The sequence below is a fragment of the Calypte anna genome, chromosome 1 (assembly GCF_003957555.1).
Source record: "Calypte anna isolate BGI_N300 chromosome 1, bCalAnn1_v1.p, whole genome shotgun sequence".
NCBI classification, from domain to species: Eukaryota; Metazoa; Chordata; class Aves; order Apodiformes; family Trochilidae; genus Calypte; species Calypte anna.
In genome coordinates this window covers 65,186,599-65,209,403 of record NC_044244.1, presented here as the reverse complement: position 1 = coordinate 65,209,403, position 22,805 = coordinate 65,186,599, and the positions used below count along the sequence as shown (strand labels likewise).

The 22,805-nt window shown below is 35.4% G+C and overlaps 1 protein-coding gene across 1 annotated transcript in view; it reads left to right on the top strand.

The window, feature by feature from the left end:
- Positions 1-18,354, top strand: part of TBC1D15 (TBC1 domain family member 15) — a 35,227-nt gene extending 16,873 nt beyond the window's left edge. Inside the window, exons 6-17 of the mRNA XM_030449349.1 lie at positions 150-252; positions 1,189-1,386; positions 2,928-3,056; positions 4,542-4,645; positions 4,943-5,037; positions 6,409-6,525; positions 8,455-8,555; positions 9,258-9,357; positions 9,738-9,835; positions 13,526-13,642; positions 14,188-14,274; positions 14,963-18,354. Coding sequence (XP_030305209.1) covers positions 150-252; positions 1,189-1,386; positions 2,928-3,056; positions 4,542-4,645; positions 4,943-5,037; positions 6,409-6,525; positions 8,455-8,555; positions 9,258-9,357; positions 9,738-9,835; positions 13,526-13,642; positions 14,188-14,274; positions 14,963-15,169 — 1,456 coding nt within the window. The 3' untranslated portion in view covers positions 15,170-18,354. The remainder of the gene's footprint in view (positions 1-149; positions 253-1,188; positions 1,387-2,927; positions 3,057-4,541; positions 4,646-4,942; positions 5,038-6,408; positions 6,526-8,454; positions 8,556-9,257; positions 9,358-9,737; positions 9,836-13,525; positions 13,643-14,187; positions 14,275-14,962) is intronic.
- The last annotated feature ends 4,451 nt before the right edge of the window (positions 18,355-22,805 follow it).

The window sequence follows — 22,805 nt, the reverse complement described above, 5'->3', positions numbered from 1 at the left end:
CAGGAACTAAGAACACTCTTGCATTAAACCTTCTTTCTTTGCACAAAACCTGAAATGTGACTTCAAAAAACAGTACATGTTCTTAAAACAGTTCTTTTTCAGGAAAAACCGGTGGTACTTACAAAAACCCTTTTAAAATTTTATTTTAGATCTCCACAGGATAAACGAATTCTTCTTGTGAATTCTCAGAACAAGTCTCTGTCTCAATCTTTTGAAAATCTCTTTGATGAACCATCATACGGATTATTACAAGTATGTATTATCTTTGATTTTTTAAGAAATCTATTAAAAACCCCACCCTATCATGTCACACAAATATTCCCTGAATCACTGCCATTCTAGAAGCATTGATTGTATCCTAAACCAAATGCTTACCCTAGAATGTTTACTTGCTAGGTGTTTTCTATGTTCCAATGATTTTTTAACTTCCCTGTGATACTACAGCAAGTCTATTCAGCTTAATATTATCTGTGAATCTATCCATTTGGGTACAGATAGTTTTAGAAAAGGGAAGAAGGAAAAAATTTCAGGAATTACCAAAACATGCTGGTTAGTACCTTCTATATTTTTCTTAACTAAATACTTTAGATGTTTTCTGATGGTTTTGAAGGCATGCTGGAATTGCAGCAGCACAGTAATCCTTAACAGATTGTGTTGCTTTTTTTTTTTTTAATGTTAAAAATGCTTATAGTAGTTTAGTGGAGTTTGTAGACTCATGAAAGCAGCAGAGTTTCCAGCTACTTGAGAGTTTTGACCTACTGATTTTTTTAATTAAAGAAAATCTTCATGAGTGAATTACATCAGTTTCTGGACTTGGTTGTCAAATCAAGTTCTGTGTGAGATTCCTCTCATAATATGTGATGATTCAAGGTGTGTTTCCTCTATGAAGGTAGAGAAGGTAGGCATAAGGAAAATGTTTTGTGGCATTAATCACTGGAAAGTGAACTGTAGGTCTGTTCTGTTTTTATATGTAGATCAGGCTTGTTGAACACACTGCTATCCAATCTTTAAACCAGTAATATCTTAATACATAACTTTGTAAATTGTATAATGAATTTAGTGTATGAAAAGACTGATATGTGAAATTTCAGTAACTTGGACAGCTACAATGCATCGTTTTGCTTCCTTTAAGAATTCCAATTAAACAAAGCTTTTTGTGTCTTACGTGTTTTTCTTGTTATAACACAGAAATTGAAGAGGGATCCATACACAGTAACAATGGGAAGATTCTCCAAAGTCACAAACTATATTTTTGACAGTTTCCGTTTAAGTGACCCTTCACATCAAAGACGACCACCATCAGAAATGGCAGACTTTCTCAGTGATGCTATTCCAGGGCTAAGGATAAATCAGCAGGAGGAACCAGGATTTGAAGTCATTACACGAGTGAGTGTGTAGATAAATATGATACAGACGCATTGATTTTTTTTGTGCACATCTTAAAGAGATGTTAGTACCTGAAGCTTGGTGAGTTGTACTGTTAATGCCTAGCAGTTGTGGCTCATGCTGCCCTGCCATTTAGTCTCTGGAGTAAGATCTTAGCAGCTCCTTCTAGAATGCATCTTTTTTTATGCCTGATAATATGGGTTTGCTTTTAAAGAAAGTTTGTCATTACTGTATTGGGGATTATCATAATCTTAAGAGTCTCTACCCTGAAAAGTGACCCATTTCATGATAAGTGTTTTCCCTGTGGTCAGATAGAGCTATGTTAGATAAAATTGGGGTGTGCAGGTTAATAGCCTACTTTCTTGGCTAATCTCTGTAACATTTCAGTTTGCTTAAAGAGAGCTAAGAAGATTAAAACAAAGTGTTTAACTGGTTGATTAATGTCTAGGGTGTATAAATGTACAGATTTTTGTATGACTTGAACCAAAGGTAGAATGAAGATGATTAGATAATCTATCACTTTGTCTGAGCTCCCCTTGGTGTCTTTTACCACTGGGTGGAAAAAGTTTCTTTTAAATGCCTTTGCTTGCTGTTTAGGCAGCTTACATGTTCTTAGAATGTTAACCTGTTACAAATGTTTTTTTCCTGAGTTCATAATGGTGCTGATATCTTAGTGGTAGCTGTATGAACTTTGTAATTCTAAGAACTTGCTGTCTAGCACTAAATCAGTTGATTTATCAATGAGGAAAAGTATAATGAATACTGCATACTAAAAATTACACTGAACTGTATGTCTTCATATGATGAATGTCTAAGTCTTCTAATGAGTTGAAACACAAATTGACTTGGTGGTTGACATTATGAAAATACTGTTAGAAAGTAAGGAATTACTGTCTACTGAATTCTACTGTCCTTAAATGTGCAATTTAGGAACTGGGTGGTACTAACCACAAACTGTAACTTGGATATGTATTAGGAGCTCTGAAAGCACATACAGTCTTGGATTTTTTTTTTTGCTTGGTTTGTTTTTTTTAAGTGACACTGTATTTGAATAGATCTCAGTCGTGCTGTGCAGTCTTTGTGGGCGTAATATCTCTGAGCCTGAGTTTTTCTTTAATGCTCTACGAGGATACACTTGTGTGCATCAGGAATGCACTTCTGAAGTGCTCACAATTTACCCTGTGTGCTGTACTGCACATGCCCAATGCAGTTCCATTTGCTTAGAGGCCTTTAGTCCATGGGGAGCCAGTTCAGAGGGGAGGGTGGAATGTTATTTAAAACATATCTATCCTCCAAAATCTGAGCATGTGTACATGTCTAGAGGCTCTCAGCATGCTGTCTTGTTCTGAAGATCTGCTCCTTGTTGGACCACACGACTTGCTAACATGGGCACAACCTTAGATCCCTAGTTGTGAACTGAGGTGTGCACATGTGGAAGTGTGGTTTGCTGAATAAAAGAAACTGGCAAGATAGGTAGCACTTGCTCAGTTGTTTAAAACTGCTTCAGTAGGATTCATACAATGTATTTGTGTGTGTTTCAGATTGATCTAGGAAGACAGCCTGAAGTTAGCAGACGAGAGCCTGTGTCAGCTGAAGAATGGGCTAGGAATATGGATTCTGAAGGAAGAATTTTAAATGTTGACTACATAAAACATTCAATATTCAAAGGGGTAACTTGTTCTTCTAAAGTCATCAGGACCCATGGCTTGTTTCTGGACCCTTTTTCTTTCCTTCCCAAACCATGGTTGTGCTGTTTGCCTTATAATGCTTCATGGAGGAATTTGAGCATGTATTGTTGGAGACACTTGATAATTTGTGATTTCATGCTAATCAGATGCCTCAATAATCCTTCAGTCATAAAATGCTCTGCACAGAGAGGGATCTTTGTGGAGAAGGGCTAAAATGAATGAGTTGAAAACACAAAGGCTCAAGGGATAAAGAAGAGAAATCAAAATGCCTTTCAGGAAAAGACTAGTGTTTCAGTGTTAGGGTATTTGGTTTATTTTTTTACTTTTGAGGGTGTTTTCTCAGCCATCTCCAAAAGAAGCTTCTTCAGGAGTTTTTATGGATTTCTCATTCTATCAGAGCAGTCCTAACCACTTTCACTGATATTTATTGAACTGAACATTTTTGCAATATACATTTGAATAGTCTCAGTGGTGGAAATTTTGGAAACTTTAATTACGTCCTGTAGCTTTTCTACCTGATGTTTAGTATTCCTTTTTTTTTGTTTTGTTTTGGTTTTTTTGTTAGTTTGATTGTTTGTTTGTTTTTGTGGGAAACAAGGTGATTTAATGCATTCTTTGTGCAGCTGTTGCTGTATGTTTGTAAGTATACAGTTGAGAAAAAGAATGTTTTTAAAAACAAGACCTATTTGTATCAATAAATGTACTCTGAAGGGGGTAGAGTGAAACTGAGGCATTTTCAGTTTCTATGATTGTTCTTTTATATACATTTTTTGTGGTGCCCTATTAAGAACCCTTGTGCAATCATGAGAATTACTTAAGACCTTTCCTATCAGTATCCCATGCAGATATTGAAAGAAACTAAATTGTTGTTGAGATTAGGATATGATTCAGCTAGTACATTTGTCATCTACAAATAGCATTACTTGGAAATATTTTTGACAACTAGTGTCTTTGAGTGAATGCTGGTATTTTTGATTACTTGGAAGACTGATCTGCATATTGGCCATGTCTTGTTAGATGAAAATACTTATTTAAAAAACACATAAATGGAAATGTAGTCCTCAGGATCAGATTGTGGTGAGATCAGAACTTTGGTGTTTAAAGCAGCATGATGCTTAAATACATACATTTTAAAGGTACTTTTTTTGCTTCTTGAAGTCTGTGATGTCCATAAGGTTTTTATTTTCAACAGTGAAGGAAAAATATAGGAAGAAATATATTTAGTGAAGTTATTCTTTGTCTTCTGAGGAGGAATCCAGTGCTTCTGCAGTTTCCTGCTAAATTATATTATCTTCCTCATGTTTCCCTAAGTGTGATACTTACCAGATAAGATTTGGCTACAATGTAAAAAGAAGCTTATTATAAAAGTTCTTTTGTTACTTTAAGCAGTGTTGTATCATTAGAGGAACATTTCCTAACAAAATCCAAGTAGGCTTTTCTTAGTATTTCGTATCTGTTTTTCCATAGGGTCTCTGCCATACTATAAGGAAAGAAGCATGGAAATTTCTTTTGGGATATTTTCCTTGGAATAGCACTAAAGAAGAGAGATCCAATCTGCAAAAAAAGAAAACGTGAGTGTACAGTAGAGTTGTTTTTACAAAATAAATTTAAAAGCTCCTTTTTTTTCTTGAGGCGGGAAATGATGTAGAAAGGTCTTTAGAAACTTAAAAGACAGCTGCAACAGATTGAATGAAAAAAAAAAATAACTAAGGAAAAAAGATATATAAAGAGACTCTTATATAAAGAGACTAGTTTTGTCCTTCTTATGCCGCAGGACAAATGGAATGAATGAGTGAATGCTTAAATGAAAAAGAAAGAAATGGAATAATGGAGCATGTTTTGTTTTCAAAATTCTTTTTATTCTTCAGGGACGAATATTTCAGGATGAAACTGCAGTGGAAATCTGTCAGTGATGAACAGGAAAAACGAAATTCAAGATTAAGAGAGTACCGGAGTCTTATAGGTAAATTCAGATTTAGAAACATGCCTAACTTTACAAATTCACACACTGCAGAAGTTGATAAAATTTAACTTTTTGAGTAACCTGTATGAAGAGGCACTAAAAGCTAACATTGGTGTTTTCAGCTGTGTCTAAACTTTGTTTCATATGAAATACTAAAATTTTCTTAACCAGGGTAATTCAGAGCTTCACAGGTGTTGTGGCATGGTTAGATTTTTAACTTTGTTTGCTTAATAACAACAGGTTGTTTATTTTGTGTTATTTCATGTTACTGGGAATGTAATTAAAATAAAGACATGAAAACATATCTGTTCATATTTTAAAGGTACTTACAGTGGGCTATATATGTACTTCCTGAGTTTCATACCCAATTTTTAAAATGTCATCAAGTTGTTTTGTTTGTAATGTCAGTTCTCTTTGGTAATGATATCGGGGCACCACCATTTAGGATTACTAAATAATTGCTTCAGAAAACAGAATAAGATATTTTTTTTGTTATATAATCATGGACTAAACTTATTTCAGCCAGTTATTCAACAGGCAAGCTGAAAGTGTAGAAAAGTCTAATTTTAGTAGATTAGTAAACTACCTTTTTAGAGTGTGTGTTAACAGGAAAAATAATAGTATTTGGAGTTCAAAAAAGGCTGAAGTTTGTTTCTTTTGAATCAGTTCTTTTCCTTTTTAAATGTTTGAATATTGGGCTTATGTTGTGAAATACATACATATCTACAAAATACTGCTTTTATTAAAGTGGAATCAAAATTTTGCTTATTTCAGTCCATCAGTCTTGAATTGTGCATGATTGAAGAGTATGCTTTGTGCTTAATACATTCGAGGTGTGAAAACTGCCTGATTAAAGAGGCAGTTTCAGCTCAGTGTCAGTTATAGGAACTTGTTATGTGGAGTTTATAAACATGTTGAGGTGAGCAGTCATAGTGGCTCTGAGCTGATTGTGTGGTTATTTTCCTACTATGGCTTATGTTGCATTGTATAAGTATTCATAAATGGTGTTGCGTAGCTAACTGCCATAAAATTGTTCTTAATCTTAAACCCTTAAGAGGAAAACATTTCACTGAATTATAATCAGGTATTTTTCCATGAAAAGTATTAGCAACAAAAAAAAAAAGCAAAAAGCCTGAAAACCTGTTTATAAGCAAAGCCTTTTATTGCAGGCAGGAAGGATTTTCTTTTAAAATACTACTTATTTTGAAATGACATTGTTATGCAGTTGTCTTAAACACTTCAAAGCTTTGCAACAGTGTTTGAGGAGGAAATTTGCATCTTAAAAAAACCCATTTTGAGATTCAGCCTTTGTTGTAGAACTTGTTTTGAATTTTTTTTTAAATCTGAACTTTTTTTGTTTGGTTGTTTTAGAAAAAGATGTAAACAGGACAGATCGAACAAATAAATTCTACGAAGGGGATGATAATTCAGGATTGATTTTACTTCATGATATTTTGATGACCTATTGCATGTATGACTTTGACTTAGGTAAGTTGTATTCTTCTGATTGTAAAGGCCTTTTTAGTTTCTGATGCAGCTGTGCTTATGTTAAAACCTGTTAATACAATCAAACTGTTGACTAAATTTCAAGATTTTTTTTTAATAATGTAGATAACCCCATTCAGTTTCTCATCTTATTTCATTAAGGTACAGTGGTATATAAGTGAAATTAAAACATGATTACTGCCCTTTCTAGTAAAACCTTGTTTAGATGGCTTAAATATACACAATGGATAAGTCTTCTGTTTTATAAACAGGCAAAAATAATGAAAATATATTACATCTAACATTACATCTGTTCAGGGCTTCTAAGCTATTCAGGCATTGGTACAGTCCTTCAACAGCAGCTGTAGAGAGGCCTGAATAATGTCACAAACTGCCAGATAGGGAAGGGGACAGAATAACTGTCAATACAATATTTTTCTGAAGGAATTCCTCTGGTCTGTGCTAATGGATTTTTTTTATTTTTTAAGATACTTCTAAACTGTTTTGAGCGTATTTTTAATGCATTTAATTGGCTATATAATTAAGTGTTTGGGGAACAAAACAGTTTTCTGATATCCTTTCAATTATTTTCTATTCCTTGTTCTATTTTTCTTCTCACTTCTGCTCCATATTTGCAGTCACTGACTCCAATCCTCTTCTCAGTTATTCAATTATAATTGAATAATTAAAAAATTGAGTCATTCAAGCTTGAGTTTAATTAAGAAATGTTGTGTCTTGAACCAAACTGTTGATAGTTGTACTCTTACTTAGGGAGATCATAGGCAATAGGGCAGTAGATAATCTGACTTGAGCATCAGTGGTAAAGTAGTTGGAAGAGTAAGAAAGGAGGAACATGAGTTCCAAAATACCTTGTCCTCTGCTCCTCTTAAATGGGTTGTTAATTACAGACAAGGAAGCTGGAAGAAGCATTAAAAACTATACAATATTTAATAAATGTATAAACTAAAACTTTGTTTATGAAAATTATATGCTTTAAAATGCCATTTTATTGTTAATTTACATGGAAGCTTTGCTCATAAGGCATGTGAATGCTTTCTAGTGCATATGAACTTAATGCAGAGTTTCTGGGCACAGAAACCTAGAAGTACTTCTTTGAATCACATCTGGGTATGAGTCTGTTCTGTGCTTCTCATAAACATTAATTCCCTCAATCCCATTCTATAGTTTAATAACTATAAATCAATATAAATAATAAATAAATATAAAGCAATAAATCATTGTTGGCTGCTTGGGTACATGTATGGTCTTAGGCTTTAATGTATTTAAAATATCCTCCAAGCTGAACAATCCCTACTTCTCTAAATACAGGAATCCTTAAAGTATGTGCAGTGCCAGAAAAAGATGTGTTACCTGTGAAATTTTCTTCATACAACCTATTGTACTGTATATTTTCCTGGGACTAAAACTCAGCATTTGTTCAAATCTGTTTCAAAAGAAAATCTGCAGTTGAGGAGGAAAAAAAAAGTGGGAATACATGAAAAGATTTTTAAGGTATAGAAGAAAGTAACCAAATGCAGACAAGGAGAAGAATAAATATGAATGTATATTTGTGATTGTGCTAGGTATATATTTAATCTTCTTAAAAATATCAATATGTGCCTTTGAACTCTAAATAGCAACTTTTTTTTTACCAGAAATCTATTTTAACAACTACTAAAACAATGTGTTCATTTTATGTCCTCTTTAGACTGGCAGAAACTGCTGCTAAATCTTGTTAGATCTGCTGGGTGTTGGTTATTATTAATACAAGATGTCTTTACTGGTGGTTGAGTTGGAAAATTACAGTATTTGTACAATCTTGGAATGCAGACTTTCATTTCACCGGTCCTTCAGCACACTGGAAAACTTAATGTTTAACTGCTGAGTTTAATCACCCTCCTATTTGCAATTTTTTCCTTTTTCTCCATCAAGGTTATGTCCAGGGGATGAGCGACTTGCTTTCACCTGTCTTGTATGTTATGGAGAATGAAGTAGATGCCTTTTGGTGCTTTGTAACATACATGGAACAAATGGTAAAATAAGGCTTTTTTACCTGATATAAACAGATAAGTGATGGATTGTATTTAGGTTTAATTTTATTTCACGAATTCCATTATTTTTCTTAAATTCTTTTAAAGCAATAATCTTATGTTTGAAGTAAATGTATTTTTTTCTAATTGACATAGGTGTTATGGTGGGTTTGTTACACTGTCAGTGTGCACTATATAGACAAATTCAGTTCCTTAGAAATTCCAAAGTAACTCAAAGCCCTCACAGACAAATCCCCTAGCAGGAGTTTTTTCAAGATAGTTGTTCCCTGTCATACTTGACCTTTTGGTATTCGTTTAGTACAATTTAGGCTTTCCAGAAATGGAAGCTCTTATGAGTTGTGCATGTGGCAAAGGAGTATGTGACTGCTATGACAGTAAAGAGAGTGACCTTTTTGGTCTGAGTGCAGTGGTGCTATTAGGAGGTACAGAGCATAGGCCAGTATAAAACATCATTTATTACGTACAAAAGTGTTATCAAAGAAATACAGTTCACTCCTTCACTTAAACCTTTCAGTAAAAAGCTGACATTTCATTAGGTAGGAATATAGTTGAATACTCATATGTTAAATACCATAAGTATGAGAGCCACTGTTGCTACAGCAAAATGTTTTTTAATAATTAAAAATTCCTGTAAATCTCAAAGTTATAATAAAAATGACAGTCCTAATATTTTATTCCATCCAGCATCAGAATTTTGAAGAACAGATGCAGGGTATGAAGACACAACTAGTTCAACTGAGTGCTTTGCTTCGTTTACTAGACAGTGGATTTTGCAGTTATTTAGGTAGGTGTATTCATGCACATTAGCTAAAACAATGTGCTACATTCTGTGTACATTGATATGCTTCCCAGACTGCAGACTTAATTCCAGTAGTAATATTATACGAATACAGGGACTTGTAAATTAATAACACCTAATTTTTTTCAATAATTGTTCCATGTCTATAGAAAAACAGAATGATGTTGTTACTGATTTCAAATATATGCCATCTTCTGGCAAATACATTTGATTCTGAAAAGGGGCAACCATCTTTAAAATCAATGGTGTGATTATGTACCTGTATATTGTGATGTTTTCGTAATAGTTTTTCCCCTATACTCACACCCCCATCTATTGTTTAAAACAAATTGTGTGTTTATGAAATGTAACATTCTTATTCCTAGAATCTCAAGACTCAGGCTACCTTTATTTTTGCTTCCGATGGCTTCTTATCAGATTTAAAAGGGAATTTAGCTTTCAAGATATTCTTCGACTCTGGGAGGTAAGAAGATACTGCATCACACAAACTCCAGCAGTCTTTGGTCTTTAGAACAAAAAGCGTGGGTCATTCTGCAATGTGATTAATACTCTTAATAGATTTTTAAAAAAAAATAATTTAGTTCAATGATGAGAAGACAATAGCATATGTTATGTCTTTTTAACAAAAATAACAACTTGGGAAATGAATGGAAAAATACTTGTGCTGGTGGGTACTTTTCCAAAAAGCTTTGGACAGGATCCCTGAGGTTAGGCTCTTGAATGAAAGTAGTAAGGGGAGATTATCAGTTAACTTTTAATGGAAAAGAGCATATGCAAGAAAAAATAGCATTTGTATGTGTGTCTGATTAATCCTTGATATTGGTAGTACTTCTACATCACATAGAGTTGTCCTGGGGAATGGAAGGGTCATGAAAAGAGGAGGGCTAAGATGCATAAGTTTTGTGCTATAATGAAAAATATTGTTGTTTCTGGTATAATGAAAACGAGTTGATTTTATTCACTTTTTCCACTAATGAAAACAGAGTCCCCAAAAGTGGAGGGCCTATATTTAGACAGTTTTAACATTTTTAGCTTTTTATCATTAATTTGTTGAATTTGCTATCATAGAGTACTGAGGTGTCACTTACAGGGGACTGAACATTTTATGCAAAACATTCATAAATAAGGTACCCAAAAGAATTCTTTTACTCTGAGGTATAAATTATTGTGATTTTTGGGAAAAAATTTACCCATTTCATTTCTTCCCCCTCCCCAGTGTAATGTCATCTTCTCAGTATGTTTTAAAGACTAATTTTTCTTTTTAAATTGATGACAACAGTATTTTTATTTACAGTTTATAGTCCCTGTCTAGCATGTTTTTATCACCTCTTTTCTATTGTATCTTTATTTGTGTGCATACAGAACAGAAACACACTATATTTCTAACTCAAGTGTATTTTTTCTGTCTTAGGAAGGTGATGGAAACCTTTTGATATACAATAGCCTTGTAGGTTCCTTCTAGCACATAATAATGTATGCTTAATACAAGTGTTTGATTTCTTTGTAAGAAAAAAGATAGCTCACCAGAATGGTTATTAGACGTCACCTTAGAGACAGGAGATATGAGTGCCCTCTCCATGGAAGTGTTCCAGGCTTTGAGCATCCTGCTCTGGTGTGAGATGTCCCTGCCTATGGCAGGAACTACGTATCTTTTAGATCCCATCCAGCCCAAACTATTCTGTGACATACCAGTCCCCATCAGCTAGAGTAGAGGCTACAACCAAGCCTTCCAACTTACTGAGGCCTTAATAATCAGATTTTGGTAGAAAAAATGAGTGGTTACATAATCACAACATGGTGCAGCAGGGTGTGCTAGGCAGTGCATGCTCTGGAGAGGTTGTGTTCCCCCTTGTGTGAGCAGTTGAGACAAATGAAGTGATTGCAGATACTGGCAGTGCTATATGCAACAACTTTTATATAAACAGGAATGCAGGTTAAACTTCTCTGTCTGTGGGTGGGGTTATTTGGAGTACATTTAAGCAGTGTCTCTCAGACTCAGCACAGTTAGACAGAATGCTGAACCGCTGTTTACATACCCCAAAATTAAAACCAGCTCAGTTCCTCCTTCACACTGGAAGGGCAGACACTTACCTGGTAATTCCAGCAAGACCTTGGTCTTTCTTTTATACAGTGAGCTGCTTCATTATCAAGATGGTTGTAGAAGACTGGGTAGAAAAAAAATTGAAATTTTTGGTAACAACACAGCTAGGTCACTCTTACCTCCAGTGTTATACTGCTACAGCTCACATAGTATAAAACCAGGATGACCTAGTGATCAATTACTTGACATATATGCTAGTACTACTTAAGAATGTTCATGATTGCTGAGGTAGAACAAATGTGTCCTTATTTATACAGCTTTATCAGAAAGAAATAGGAGGGAAAGAGTTATTGCACTTAAGTGGTATTATTTTTATAGTCTTAATTTAAATACTATTTTTCTTTTTCATTCACTTTGTGATGCTGCTGTTACACATTCACATACATAATCTTAAGTGCATGATCTGCTCTTGATTTTGAAAGCTGCATCAAAAATAGTGACAAAATGTATGGGGCTTTTTTGAAGCCGATATTAGCAATGGTTGATGGCTGCTAATTTTCCTCAGAGAAGAGAAAATATTTGTGAACATCATTGTCAGTGTTTCAGGCTTTCTTCTACCCTTGAAGCTGCATCTAGCTTCCACTTAAGTTATGGCTTGAAGCAAATGCTTCTTAAAGCAGATATTCCAGTAGGGTAGCATGAAACTATAGATATGAAAGTTAAGTATTCTGTTACTATCTATAAAAAGGTAACCATTAGACACAACACAGTTCTATATTTTGGGTTGATTTCCTCTATGTACTACATTATTATTTTTTCATCATTTATGTTCTGTTTTAGATTAAATGCCAAGAGGCAGCCTGTTGTTTGATGTGCTTCATTAGTGATTGTTGTAGATGATTCATGGTACATGTACCATGATAATCTGAGCATGCTGGGAATGTATAGGCAGTAGTTTGCTCTCTTTATGTGCAAAATTGATGTTCACATCCCTGTGAAGTTCGTATTTTTTTCTTATCAGGTAAAATTAAAAAAAACCTTACAAAGTAATTGTGTGTAGACTATAGGCATTTTGTATGATGTAGTTTAGCAGCCTATTTATATTCTAGCCCTTTGCCTAGAGTTGAAAGTATTCTTTAAGAGAATATCCAATACCTGAAAAAGATATTTTTAATTCTGGACTAATAGAAGTGAATCTTAATTTGAAACATTCAATATTAATTGCACTTTATTTTGGGTGAACATGGTTTGGGTATCTTTCAGATTTATGCAGTTCCTCTTATAGGCTACATGTACTCGTGATACAAGTTCAAGTAAGGTCATGTTGAGCTTGAAGGCTGTGTTATATCAATAATAAAGCAACAAATCTTTTTACTAGTGAACTAGGACTGAACCTTCTTTTTTTAAAATGAACCTGCTTTTTCACCTGCCTTTTTTGAGAGTAAATCTATAGATCAAACCCCTTTATTTTTTTGCCAGAGTAATTTAGACAAGCAATTTATTTCTTTTTTTTTGTCATCAGAATTGTTCTTCAGCTTTGTGCAAACCATACACATTCTCATCAAATACTTTTTTCAAGATTTTGCTCTCATGAACATGCTAAAATAGGGTATTAATGCTTTGGATGCACATTTCAGTCCCAGGTAGCCTGAGGATGATTATCTGTGGCTTCTTGGGCACCAAAGTCCAACATCTCATCAGACAAAAAGTAACACCTGCCCATGCCTAATACCTACATGTACATGTATTTGGGCTCCTGTAGTAGGGTGATTTAGAGGAATTTCAGCACCTTATTTATAACTGATAAAATCTTTTTGAGGGATTGCTGAGCATGACACAGTTCTACCAATTCACTCCTAATGCAGACACACTTAGTCACACAATTTACTAGTTTTAGTTGCTTCTGTGTAGTTCTTAATTTTGAGTAAGAGGATTTCACATGACTTGAGGCTGAACACACATGTTCACAAGACTGCAAGCTCGAGTTGCCTTCAGAAATAGCTTATTGTTAATTAAACCACTCAGCTGTGGGCTTACTTATTTTCCACGAACTGTCTTTCTTTTCAGAGGAAGAGCATAAGCATTTCAAAAGTGGTGTTCATATTTTAACAGGTCATGTGGACGGAACTGCCTTGCCAGAATTTTCATCTTCTCCTTTGTTGTGCTATCTTAGAATCTGAAAAACAGCAAATAATGGAGAAGCACTATGGCTTCAATGAAATATTAAAGGTACTGAATCCTTATGGATTTTTAAAATATTAATTGGCTTTTTTAGTTAATGTGATAGGTTTCTATTATATATTGGGGGGAAAGATGTGTTCTATTGTAAAGGGTTTACTGGGAACTAAGTGTCTGTGCTTTTAAGATGGTTGGTTTGATGTCTGTGTTCTGTGCTAAGATCATTTAGAAAAGGAAAAATGTTCTCTCCCATAGACTACTGCTTAATATGTTTAATCTTTCTTTTTGCTTTTTCATCTGTAATCTTGTTATCTCTTTAAAAATGTGAGCTGTGGGTATCTAGGAGGGCTATAGAATTTGTTAGATTTCGAAGTACATGGATCCATCAGATCTTGGATACTGATGAAGGCCAGCTCTTGCATACTGCAGCTTTCAGTACCCATTTGTCAAAGCAAATTGAGTATGTCTAGCACTTCATAGCTTAAAGGACAAGCTTATAAGCTGATACTTTTTAGCAGTGCAGTATTAATGTATATTACAGTAAAACATATTTACAGTTTATCACACTTAACTAATCTTTGTGAATATACTTTTAGCATGTCAATGATCTGTCTATGAAAATTGATGTGGAATATATACTTTGCAAAGCAGAAGCAATTTCTATGCAGATGATGAGTTGCAAGGTAAAGATATTTTGCATATATCTTCTGTATTTATAGACTATAATACTATGTATTTGTCTGCAATTGTACATGTATGTGTTGGGAAATAACTAAATACCGGGGTATGATAAAGCATGTGCTGCATCTGTACAGCAACTGTGTTAGAAAAGCCGATAAGTAAGAGTGATTGATCTTTAGAGAGTAACATTGTTTACAGTGGAAAGTTGGATCATGCCTTTTAGTTGCCATTTCTTAACTCTTAACTTGTAACTACGGCAACTTGTAGTTACTGTAACTCTTAACTCATAACTGCAGTACAAGTAATTTGAATTTCTGTGCGGATGAGGTGAAAGGTGCGTGGCACTGAAAGCATAGCAGTCTCATTAGGCAGAAAGTAATGGTTCACACAGTAAAATTTCAATAATTTCAGTAATATGAAGTGTAATTATTATAGATGTTTAGACATTTTTTTTGTAACTAAGATTATATTTTTAATCAGGAATTGATTCCTGAGCCTGTCTTCTTTGCTGTCTTTTCAAAAAGCAGATACAGAAAACTAACTTTAATGGAACTATGGCTGAGAGAAATGCTTTTGGTACAGCTCAGAGGATTGATTACTTACTGGGCATGGGGGACTGACTGGTAGAGGACCTTTTTAACCTTTTTGTAATTACAGTTAGTCCTTTTTTGACCTCTTGTTCTTTCCTAGGAATTGCCTCAAGCAGTTAGTGAGATCCTAGGGATAGAAAGCAGTTCTGTAACACCAGACTCAGATACTGGAGAAGATGAAAGTGGAGCTGTGCCGAGTTGCTCAACGTCACTGTATCAGAGTGTATCAACACCTGTAGCTGCTGCCAATGGAACGAGAGACAGCACCCAAGAGATGCCTGAGATGCAGAGCCTGGCACCTGCATAATTGCAGGTGGTTAAACTGAAGAAAGACTTATTACTGAGCAGGTTTTTTTTGAGCACTTGAGAGATGTATATTTAAATTCAGTGTTGATTAAGCTTTAAGGTTGGAAAGAAAATCTGTACTGTAATGCTCTTGCATTAAAGCTTTACAACATGACTCAACTATTTTTGTAGTTTCTTCTACCAAAATAGCCTTTTGTTTTCAATTAACATTCCTTAATATTTTTGTAGCCAAGTGCATTTTCTTTTTGCTGGTGAACTGGAAATGGATGGTAATTAAGAGTGAATTAAAGAAATCTGCATTTGCTGAGCTTTCAGACATTGTGGTCAAAGAGAGTGTGAGCTCTTGGATTTGAGCAGGTTCACAATAGGCCAGCTAATGCTGCTGTACAAAATTTTCAAGCTGAAGAGATGCTGATGTGTTAAAGAAGGATCATTTTGTAAATGAGTGGGTTTTACCCCATGAAATGTTTACAAAAATACTTCTAAGTATTTGTTGCTGGTTGAATGTAGATTTGAAATGGAAATTTAAACTTATACAGTTTAATGTCCTTATACTGAATTTTGTGTAATTGGGAGTGGTTGAACAGTATATTTTTACATTAACATATCTTCACTTTATATAAGCATATATATATTTAGATGCATACACTATATACACAAATGTTTGTGAATACTAAAAGGAGAGTCACGTTTTCAATATCTGAATAAACTTGACTGCTCATTCATATGAATCAGTTTGGGCAAATTAATGCACAGCTCCAACCTGTGCTCTTTTTCAAGGACTTTTAAAACTGATGATAACTTTCATGTAAATACGTTCAGTCCACTTGAGGTAATTTTGCAATTGATTTCTTGCACACTTTACTAATGTTTATCTTTGCCAATATATGAACTGATGAATTAACTACTCTACACTGTTTTTATGCCAAGATTATTTGGAGAATTAATGAACAGGTTATAAAACCCCCATAAACCACAAACCAAAATAATAATCACAGTTATCATTAATGCATTTTTTGTATATGCAAAAGGCAATGTGAGTTTATTTGATTCCATGCTGATGTCCTTTGACGTTATGTGAAATTTAACAGAACTGAATCAGTTTATTCATTATTTGGTAACTGTTGTATATATAAAAAATAAAAATCAAAGCTGATTTAGTGTTTTAATTAAATCATTTTTAGAGAAAAATATCTAGTCTCGTTGATGTAAGTACATGAGATAGATGGGACAGCTAACAGTGCTTAGTCCATTGATATATTTTGTGAGTAATGGAGAGCAGTGGGAATACTTGTTTATTGCAGAGTGGAACATATCTTTTATTTCTAGGCTGTTGATGTGCTGGGATTTGGTGGTTCTCTTCTGGAGCAGTCTACTTTTGCAAATGTTTCTTGTACCACCTAAAGCAAATACAAGAAATACAAAAAGGCTCTAATAGATCAATCAAGTTGTTACAATGATTTGAGACCAAATCAGACTTTTTGGCTCAGTTGTGAACTAATAATGGAGAGCTGAATCAGTTTAGATTTTGTTTTTAATATCACCAATGTGCTATCTCTCATCAGTTAATAAGAAGAGTCTTGCATGGTGAAAGTCAAGGTTTCACAGCTCAGTGTATCTGTAGCCTTTCATTTCCTATCCAGGAAATTACTGTGAAGCATTGTGTCTTTGTTCACTGGAACATTGTGCTTCTTAGTGGGTCATTTAATGTGGCACAGAATACATAAAGCTGTAAGAACTTCATATAATTGACACTTTGGTTCAAATACTAGGTGAGTCAGTATTTCTAGTTCGCTTTGAAGTGCACTTGCAAAATGTTTTTGTCAAAATTATTTTGAGATGAAACTATGGAAGGGGATGGAAGGGGGGAGGGAAATAAAAACAAATGCAACAAGTGAGTTGTCAATTAGCTATGAATGTTTCTGAGTTATTCTGGATATACAGCGTCAAAAAGTGATATGCAGCATATTGAAGATCTTGAAGAAAATATTATTGACTGAATATTAATATTCAAATTACTGAGAAAAATATTTTAAGTGGAATTCTGTTAGAATTACAGCTATGGCTGTTAAGAAGTACTACCAGCCCTTGTTGATCTATCCCCTTTGTATTAAGTGCTCAGATGTCATGGATGAGAAGGTTGTTCCTGAGTTAACAGTGAGCAGCTGCTGTGGAAGGCTTGGAGTAAGTGGGCTTGCTCTGCTTCCCTGCAGTAAGATCAGATGTCCCTTGTTCATTGTATGCACCCTTCCTGCTGACAGGCAGCCTTGCAAAGAGTTGGAATCAAGAGGAACCTCATTCTCCACTAAATTATTCCTGATTGTTAGGGATGGCTTTAGTCTTAAAATGAGACTGGAAACACTGTGAGAGGCCTTCATTGGGATCATGATGGCTGAAAAAATGCCCTGGGTTGGAGGTTCTGTATATGTAATTACATACTTCATTTGTACATGAATTATTTAGACTACTTAGAATTAACTAATGTGAATTAACTCTGCTTTTTCTGGTTACAGCTGTCAAGCTGTAAAAAGGCAATACTTGTTTAGTTCCTGCAAACCTGTTTTGTTCTTTAATACTTAACTTGAAGGTAACTTTCTTCTAGGGGTCAGCATTTAAAACTTCATGCTTCTCAATTGTAGCAGTATTCCAGTGTTACCTTTTCTAAGGTAAAAATTACATTTATGTAGGTCTTTACTTGAGACATTTTTTTTTATATTTTTTTAGGGCAATTTTGTTTTGAAAGTACATTCTTCAGAGCTTTTCTGTTGGGACACAAGAGGAGAATTGACTGAAAATTCACGGAAGATTTGACCATTGTGAATATTTATGGAATGGTTTTGATACTGGGAGGTGAAAGAAAAAACAAAACAAAAGGGTGGTGCTTTACTTCATTTCCCATAGTAATCACCACTTCAGCTGTTTTCACATTTCACGTTTCACATTTAGCAAATGTGTGCCTGTCCTGTTCATTGTAGCCAGTGGCCTTCAATCCACAGTCTAGTGTTGAGGTTTTGTATTAATTTTTTGTAGATAATTTTCCTAAGGAATATAAAGGCTATATATATGTTATAACACGTCCTGATCGCCTTAATAACCAGATGTGGAAACACTGTGATGTTGATTGTATTAGCAATGTTTTGGGTTTGACCTGTAATTCAATTAAAATTAAGGTGGTATGTTCAACAATGCCAGTTTTGTCACTGATATGTTTTGACTTGAAAACTTTGTGGTTTTCTAGGGGACAAATTTAAGATGTTAAAGGTGCCTCTTCAGTTATTCTCTAGGTTTTCCTCACATACTACCCTATAAAATTCTTTGGCCACAGTCAGCCAAAGCAGTGAGAAACCCGATTCCTCACTACTTTCAGATATAATCTTGAGTACTGAATTAAAGCTCTATTGCTGAAACATTTCAGAAAGCCTTAAAAGGTATTCTTATAGCTTTCACTTTTTAAGAGCTGTCGTAGCTTGAAATAAGTGAGAAACTTTTAATTCACTTTTCTAAACAATTTCTGGTTACTAGCATCTTGCCTAACTTCAAAATAGTTTTATTGCCAATTTGGCATTCAGAATTTGGACCATGAACAATTTTTAGTACTGCTTGTACAATTCATGCTTCCTGGTGTGATGCAAATTGACCCTTACCAAACCTGGTATTGGATTTCTGTAGGTAAAAATCTGTCTTCAAAGTGTTCCTTATTAACAGAAATGACAGTGCTAAAAGAGGTTAGTGAAATTTTAAAAATGCTTCTGTGAATTGCTTCAACTTAAGTACTTTTTTCCACTTCCATTTTTAAGTGGGCTCTGTGCAGGAGTAATAATTTGTTTAAGAAATGTGTTGACTTCCTCACACTCAGTTTTAGTTCATACTCTTGTATGGATGCTATTTAAAACTAAGGTTTGGTCCATGGGCTGTAAACGAATGGCTTGTAACATGATTTTGTCTGTGGCTGGCTCACTATCTTAAAATTTATTTTTCAAATCTGTTCTCTGAACATTTGTAGTCAATGCATGGTGCCATCTCTGTGAAACAAAGCAAAACAAACAAACAAAAAAACAAAAAAGAAAAAAGAAAAAACACACACATAAAAAAACCCAGAAAAAACAAACAAAAAAACCCCCCAGCAAACGAAAAAAAAAAATTAAAAAGAGAGTAGTTCTTAGAGAGAAGTTCCATGAGCTGCTCTTTAGTGTCGTGGATTAAAGAAGGAAATCCTTACCCTTGGTTCTGTGTGTGCAGTTGTGTGACATGACTGCAAAGAAGAATTGATAAGGTGAAGAGATACAGGTACATAATTGAGCACTTGACAGACAGATTTCTAAGATGGTTTTCTATTTGAAGATGCTTTCAAATGCCCTTTTTTGTGGTGTGAAAAGATGAACTGTGCTTCATATGTGATATTTAGTGGGACTTGAAAATGTCTGCTGTGCAATTAAGTGATGTATTGCAGTGCAGGCCTTGTATGAATCAAGTTTCAGTTTCATTTTAATTCAAGTGGGGATTTTAATCTTAAATATTTTTAAAGAATGTCTGCTATTTTTCAAGGTAAATCGCTATAGCTTTGGCACAAATTGTATTTCCTCATGAATTGCAAACAAATATATTGTGGGACCTCACTTTTTGCCTCATTCACAATTAATTACACAATTGAATCCAACACGTATTTCAAACTGCCCGTGTAATTTCAATAAATGAAGTTTTCTAAATGGGTTATGTTTTGAAGGAATTCAATTACAGTATATATTTTCATTATAAAGGCTGTGTGTACCCTACCTGAGCATCAGTTCGTAGACTGTTTTTATGTATGTGTCATATTATTAACATATGTGACATTATTGATTGCAGAGCTCCATTGTGTAGAGCTGAAGTTTTTGCCAAGCTTAGCAGTTCAGCAAGTGATGGTTACTTCTGTACTCTCTGTGTGTCCTGGCTTACCCTGGCCAGCAGCCAAACACTCCGGTCAGCTCCTTGCCCATTTCCCTCACCCATGGGATGTGTAGAAAACAGGAGGGCAAGAAGGCTCCTGGATTGAGGCAAGGGCAGTTTCCCAGGGAAGGCAAATGCTGCTCCTGCAAGGAAAAAAGGCAGACCAGGCACCGGTTCCTGTCAAAGATAAATGCCATGACCACAACTGTCCTTGCTTTCTTCTCCTTTCCCTGATCTTTTTTTGCTGAGTACAGTGGGATATGGTATGGAATGTAGAATCTTAGAACGGTTGGGTTGGGGAGGGGACCTTAAAGATCATTTAGTTCCAACCCCCCTGCATGGGAAGGGACACCTCCCACCAGACCAGGTTGCTCAGAGCCCCATCCAGCCTGGCCTTGGACACTTCCAGCTAGGGGACAGACACAACTTCCCTGGGCAACCTGTGCCAGTGTCTCTCCATCCTCAAAGGGAAGAATTTTTTTCCTATTGTGTAACATAAATCTCCCCTCTTCCCTTTTAAACCATCCTATCACTACATGCCCTTGTAAAAACTCCCTCCCCAGCTTTCCTGTAGGCCCCCTTCAGGTATTGGAAGACCACTGCTATCACCTCCCAGAACCTCCTCCAGGCTGAAGAACCCCAACTCTCTCAGCCTGTCTTCATTTGAGAGATCTTCCAGCCCTCTGATCATCTTTGTGGCCATCCTCAGGACTCACTCCAGCAGGTCCCTGGTCACTTTTGTCAGTTTGGGTCAGTTGTCCTGGTCTGCTCTCAACCTCTTGCCCACCCCAGGGGAAGAAATGAGAGAGCCTCAATGCTGTGCAAGCAGGGTTCAGCAAGAGCCCAAACTTTGGTGTGTTATCAATGATGTTTCAGGCATAAGCCCAAAGCACAGCACCAAATGACCACCTATGAGGAAATTTCAGCCTGGCCCCATTTGGTGTGATGACAGCCATTGTTGATGTCATCGAGAGTATGTCTGAGATCATGTTAGGAAAGAATAAATACTTGCTATTGAAAAGGACACTTTTGAAGTGCTCGTCTAGACATGATACCAAAAAGTAGCTGTATTGCAACTAAACGCAAACTTACAAAACACAATGCAAACTATTACAAAAAATAGTTGCATTACATATAAGCAACTTGCATTCAGCTGTTCTGTTGCATGTCATAACTCAATGAGATGTAACACCAGAAACTTCTAAAACACTCCACGTGTCCTTTAGGTTACAGGGATTTATGCCACCTTTGGGCATTGGTCTTGAAGAGCTTTCTTGAATTGAAGGTAAAAACAAACTAATGGAGTAAAGTGTAGTAGAAGACTGCCCTTCCTCTATAGTGAAATGGTTTCCTGATGAGTGTCCAAAGAAGGGCAACACAGCTGGCAGAGGGTCTGGAGAAGATGTTTTATGAGGAGCAGCTGAGGGAACTGCAGTTGTTTATTCTGAAGAAAAGGAGTCTGAGGGGGGACCTCGCCATGCTCTACAACTCCCTGAAAGGAGGCTGTAGTGAGGTGCTGGTTGGTCTCTTGTCCCAAGCAACAACCAATAGGACCAGAAGAAATTGCCTCAAGTTTTTCTTGGTGACATATAGACTAGATATTAGGAAAACTTTCTTTACCAAAAAGATTGTCAAGCACTGGACCAGGCTGTCCATGGAAGCCACGGAGTCACCATCACTGGAGGTATTAAAATGATGTGCAGATATGGTGCTTAGAGACATCGTTTAGTGGTGAAGTTGGTTGTGCTAGATTAACATTTAAACTCAATGATCTTCAGGGTCTTTTTAAACATTAATGTTTCTATAAAACTATTTTTTTCCTGAAGCAAGGAAAGAATTGCCTTTCTGCTCTAGGCTTCCTTCCACTGAGGGTTGTAACAACTGAATTTCTTGAAGTCCTCTGAAATTGTCAATTTCTGCTCTCTTCTCAAAGCCTTTTTTTTTTTTTGCTGAAGATTGTGCATTAATTTGATGTTTATTCTTACAGTCCACTTTCTGCATAATATTTTCAACCAGTTCTCTGTGGGTGCAAATAAAATATACCAGAGCCTTTCCTTTCATTATTTTCTTCCAAATCTTGTATCAAAATTTAGTATTTGTATTCCCAGATCTTCCTAACCTGTTTCTCATTTGGTAGATATAATTTCCCAGCAGCTGCTGATTAAAATCTCCTCAGTGCTACTAGAACTTGAGATTGTTTTGCTGGCTGTTTGAAAACCGGTGCTTCCCATATCTTAGTGATTAAAGTCTACATTCTCATCAAATTTTTCAGTAATCACTCAGAAAAATGGACTTCAGAGTTGGTGTGTATGTCTTCGGTAATCTGAGAACCATCTGCACATTTTTCTTTCCTTGTTGAAGAAGCTCCTTTGGCTAGTCCACCTGTCAATTATTTCACAAAGTCCTCGTTTTACCGACTAAATTGTGATCTGGTTAGGTATTCAGACTTGTATTTTCTGCTTGTGTCGCCATTTCTTGCATTAGTAATAAATTTATCTGTTCTCTTTGGCTTTTGACCTTATATTGAATAAAGTTAATTTTTAGATCCTTGTGAAGTCCAGCTTTCTTTATGCTTATTTCATGTTTTCATACCTTCATTTTCTTTCTAGGTCCTGTCACTTGATGACTTGAAAGTTCTCCTTCCTCCTGTAGGACACCTGTAGACAAAGACTTGCTGGTGATCTGGGAGAGCCAGAAGTAAAATGAGATTT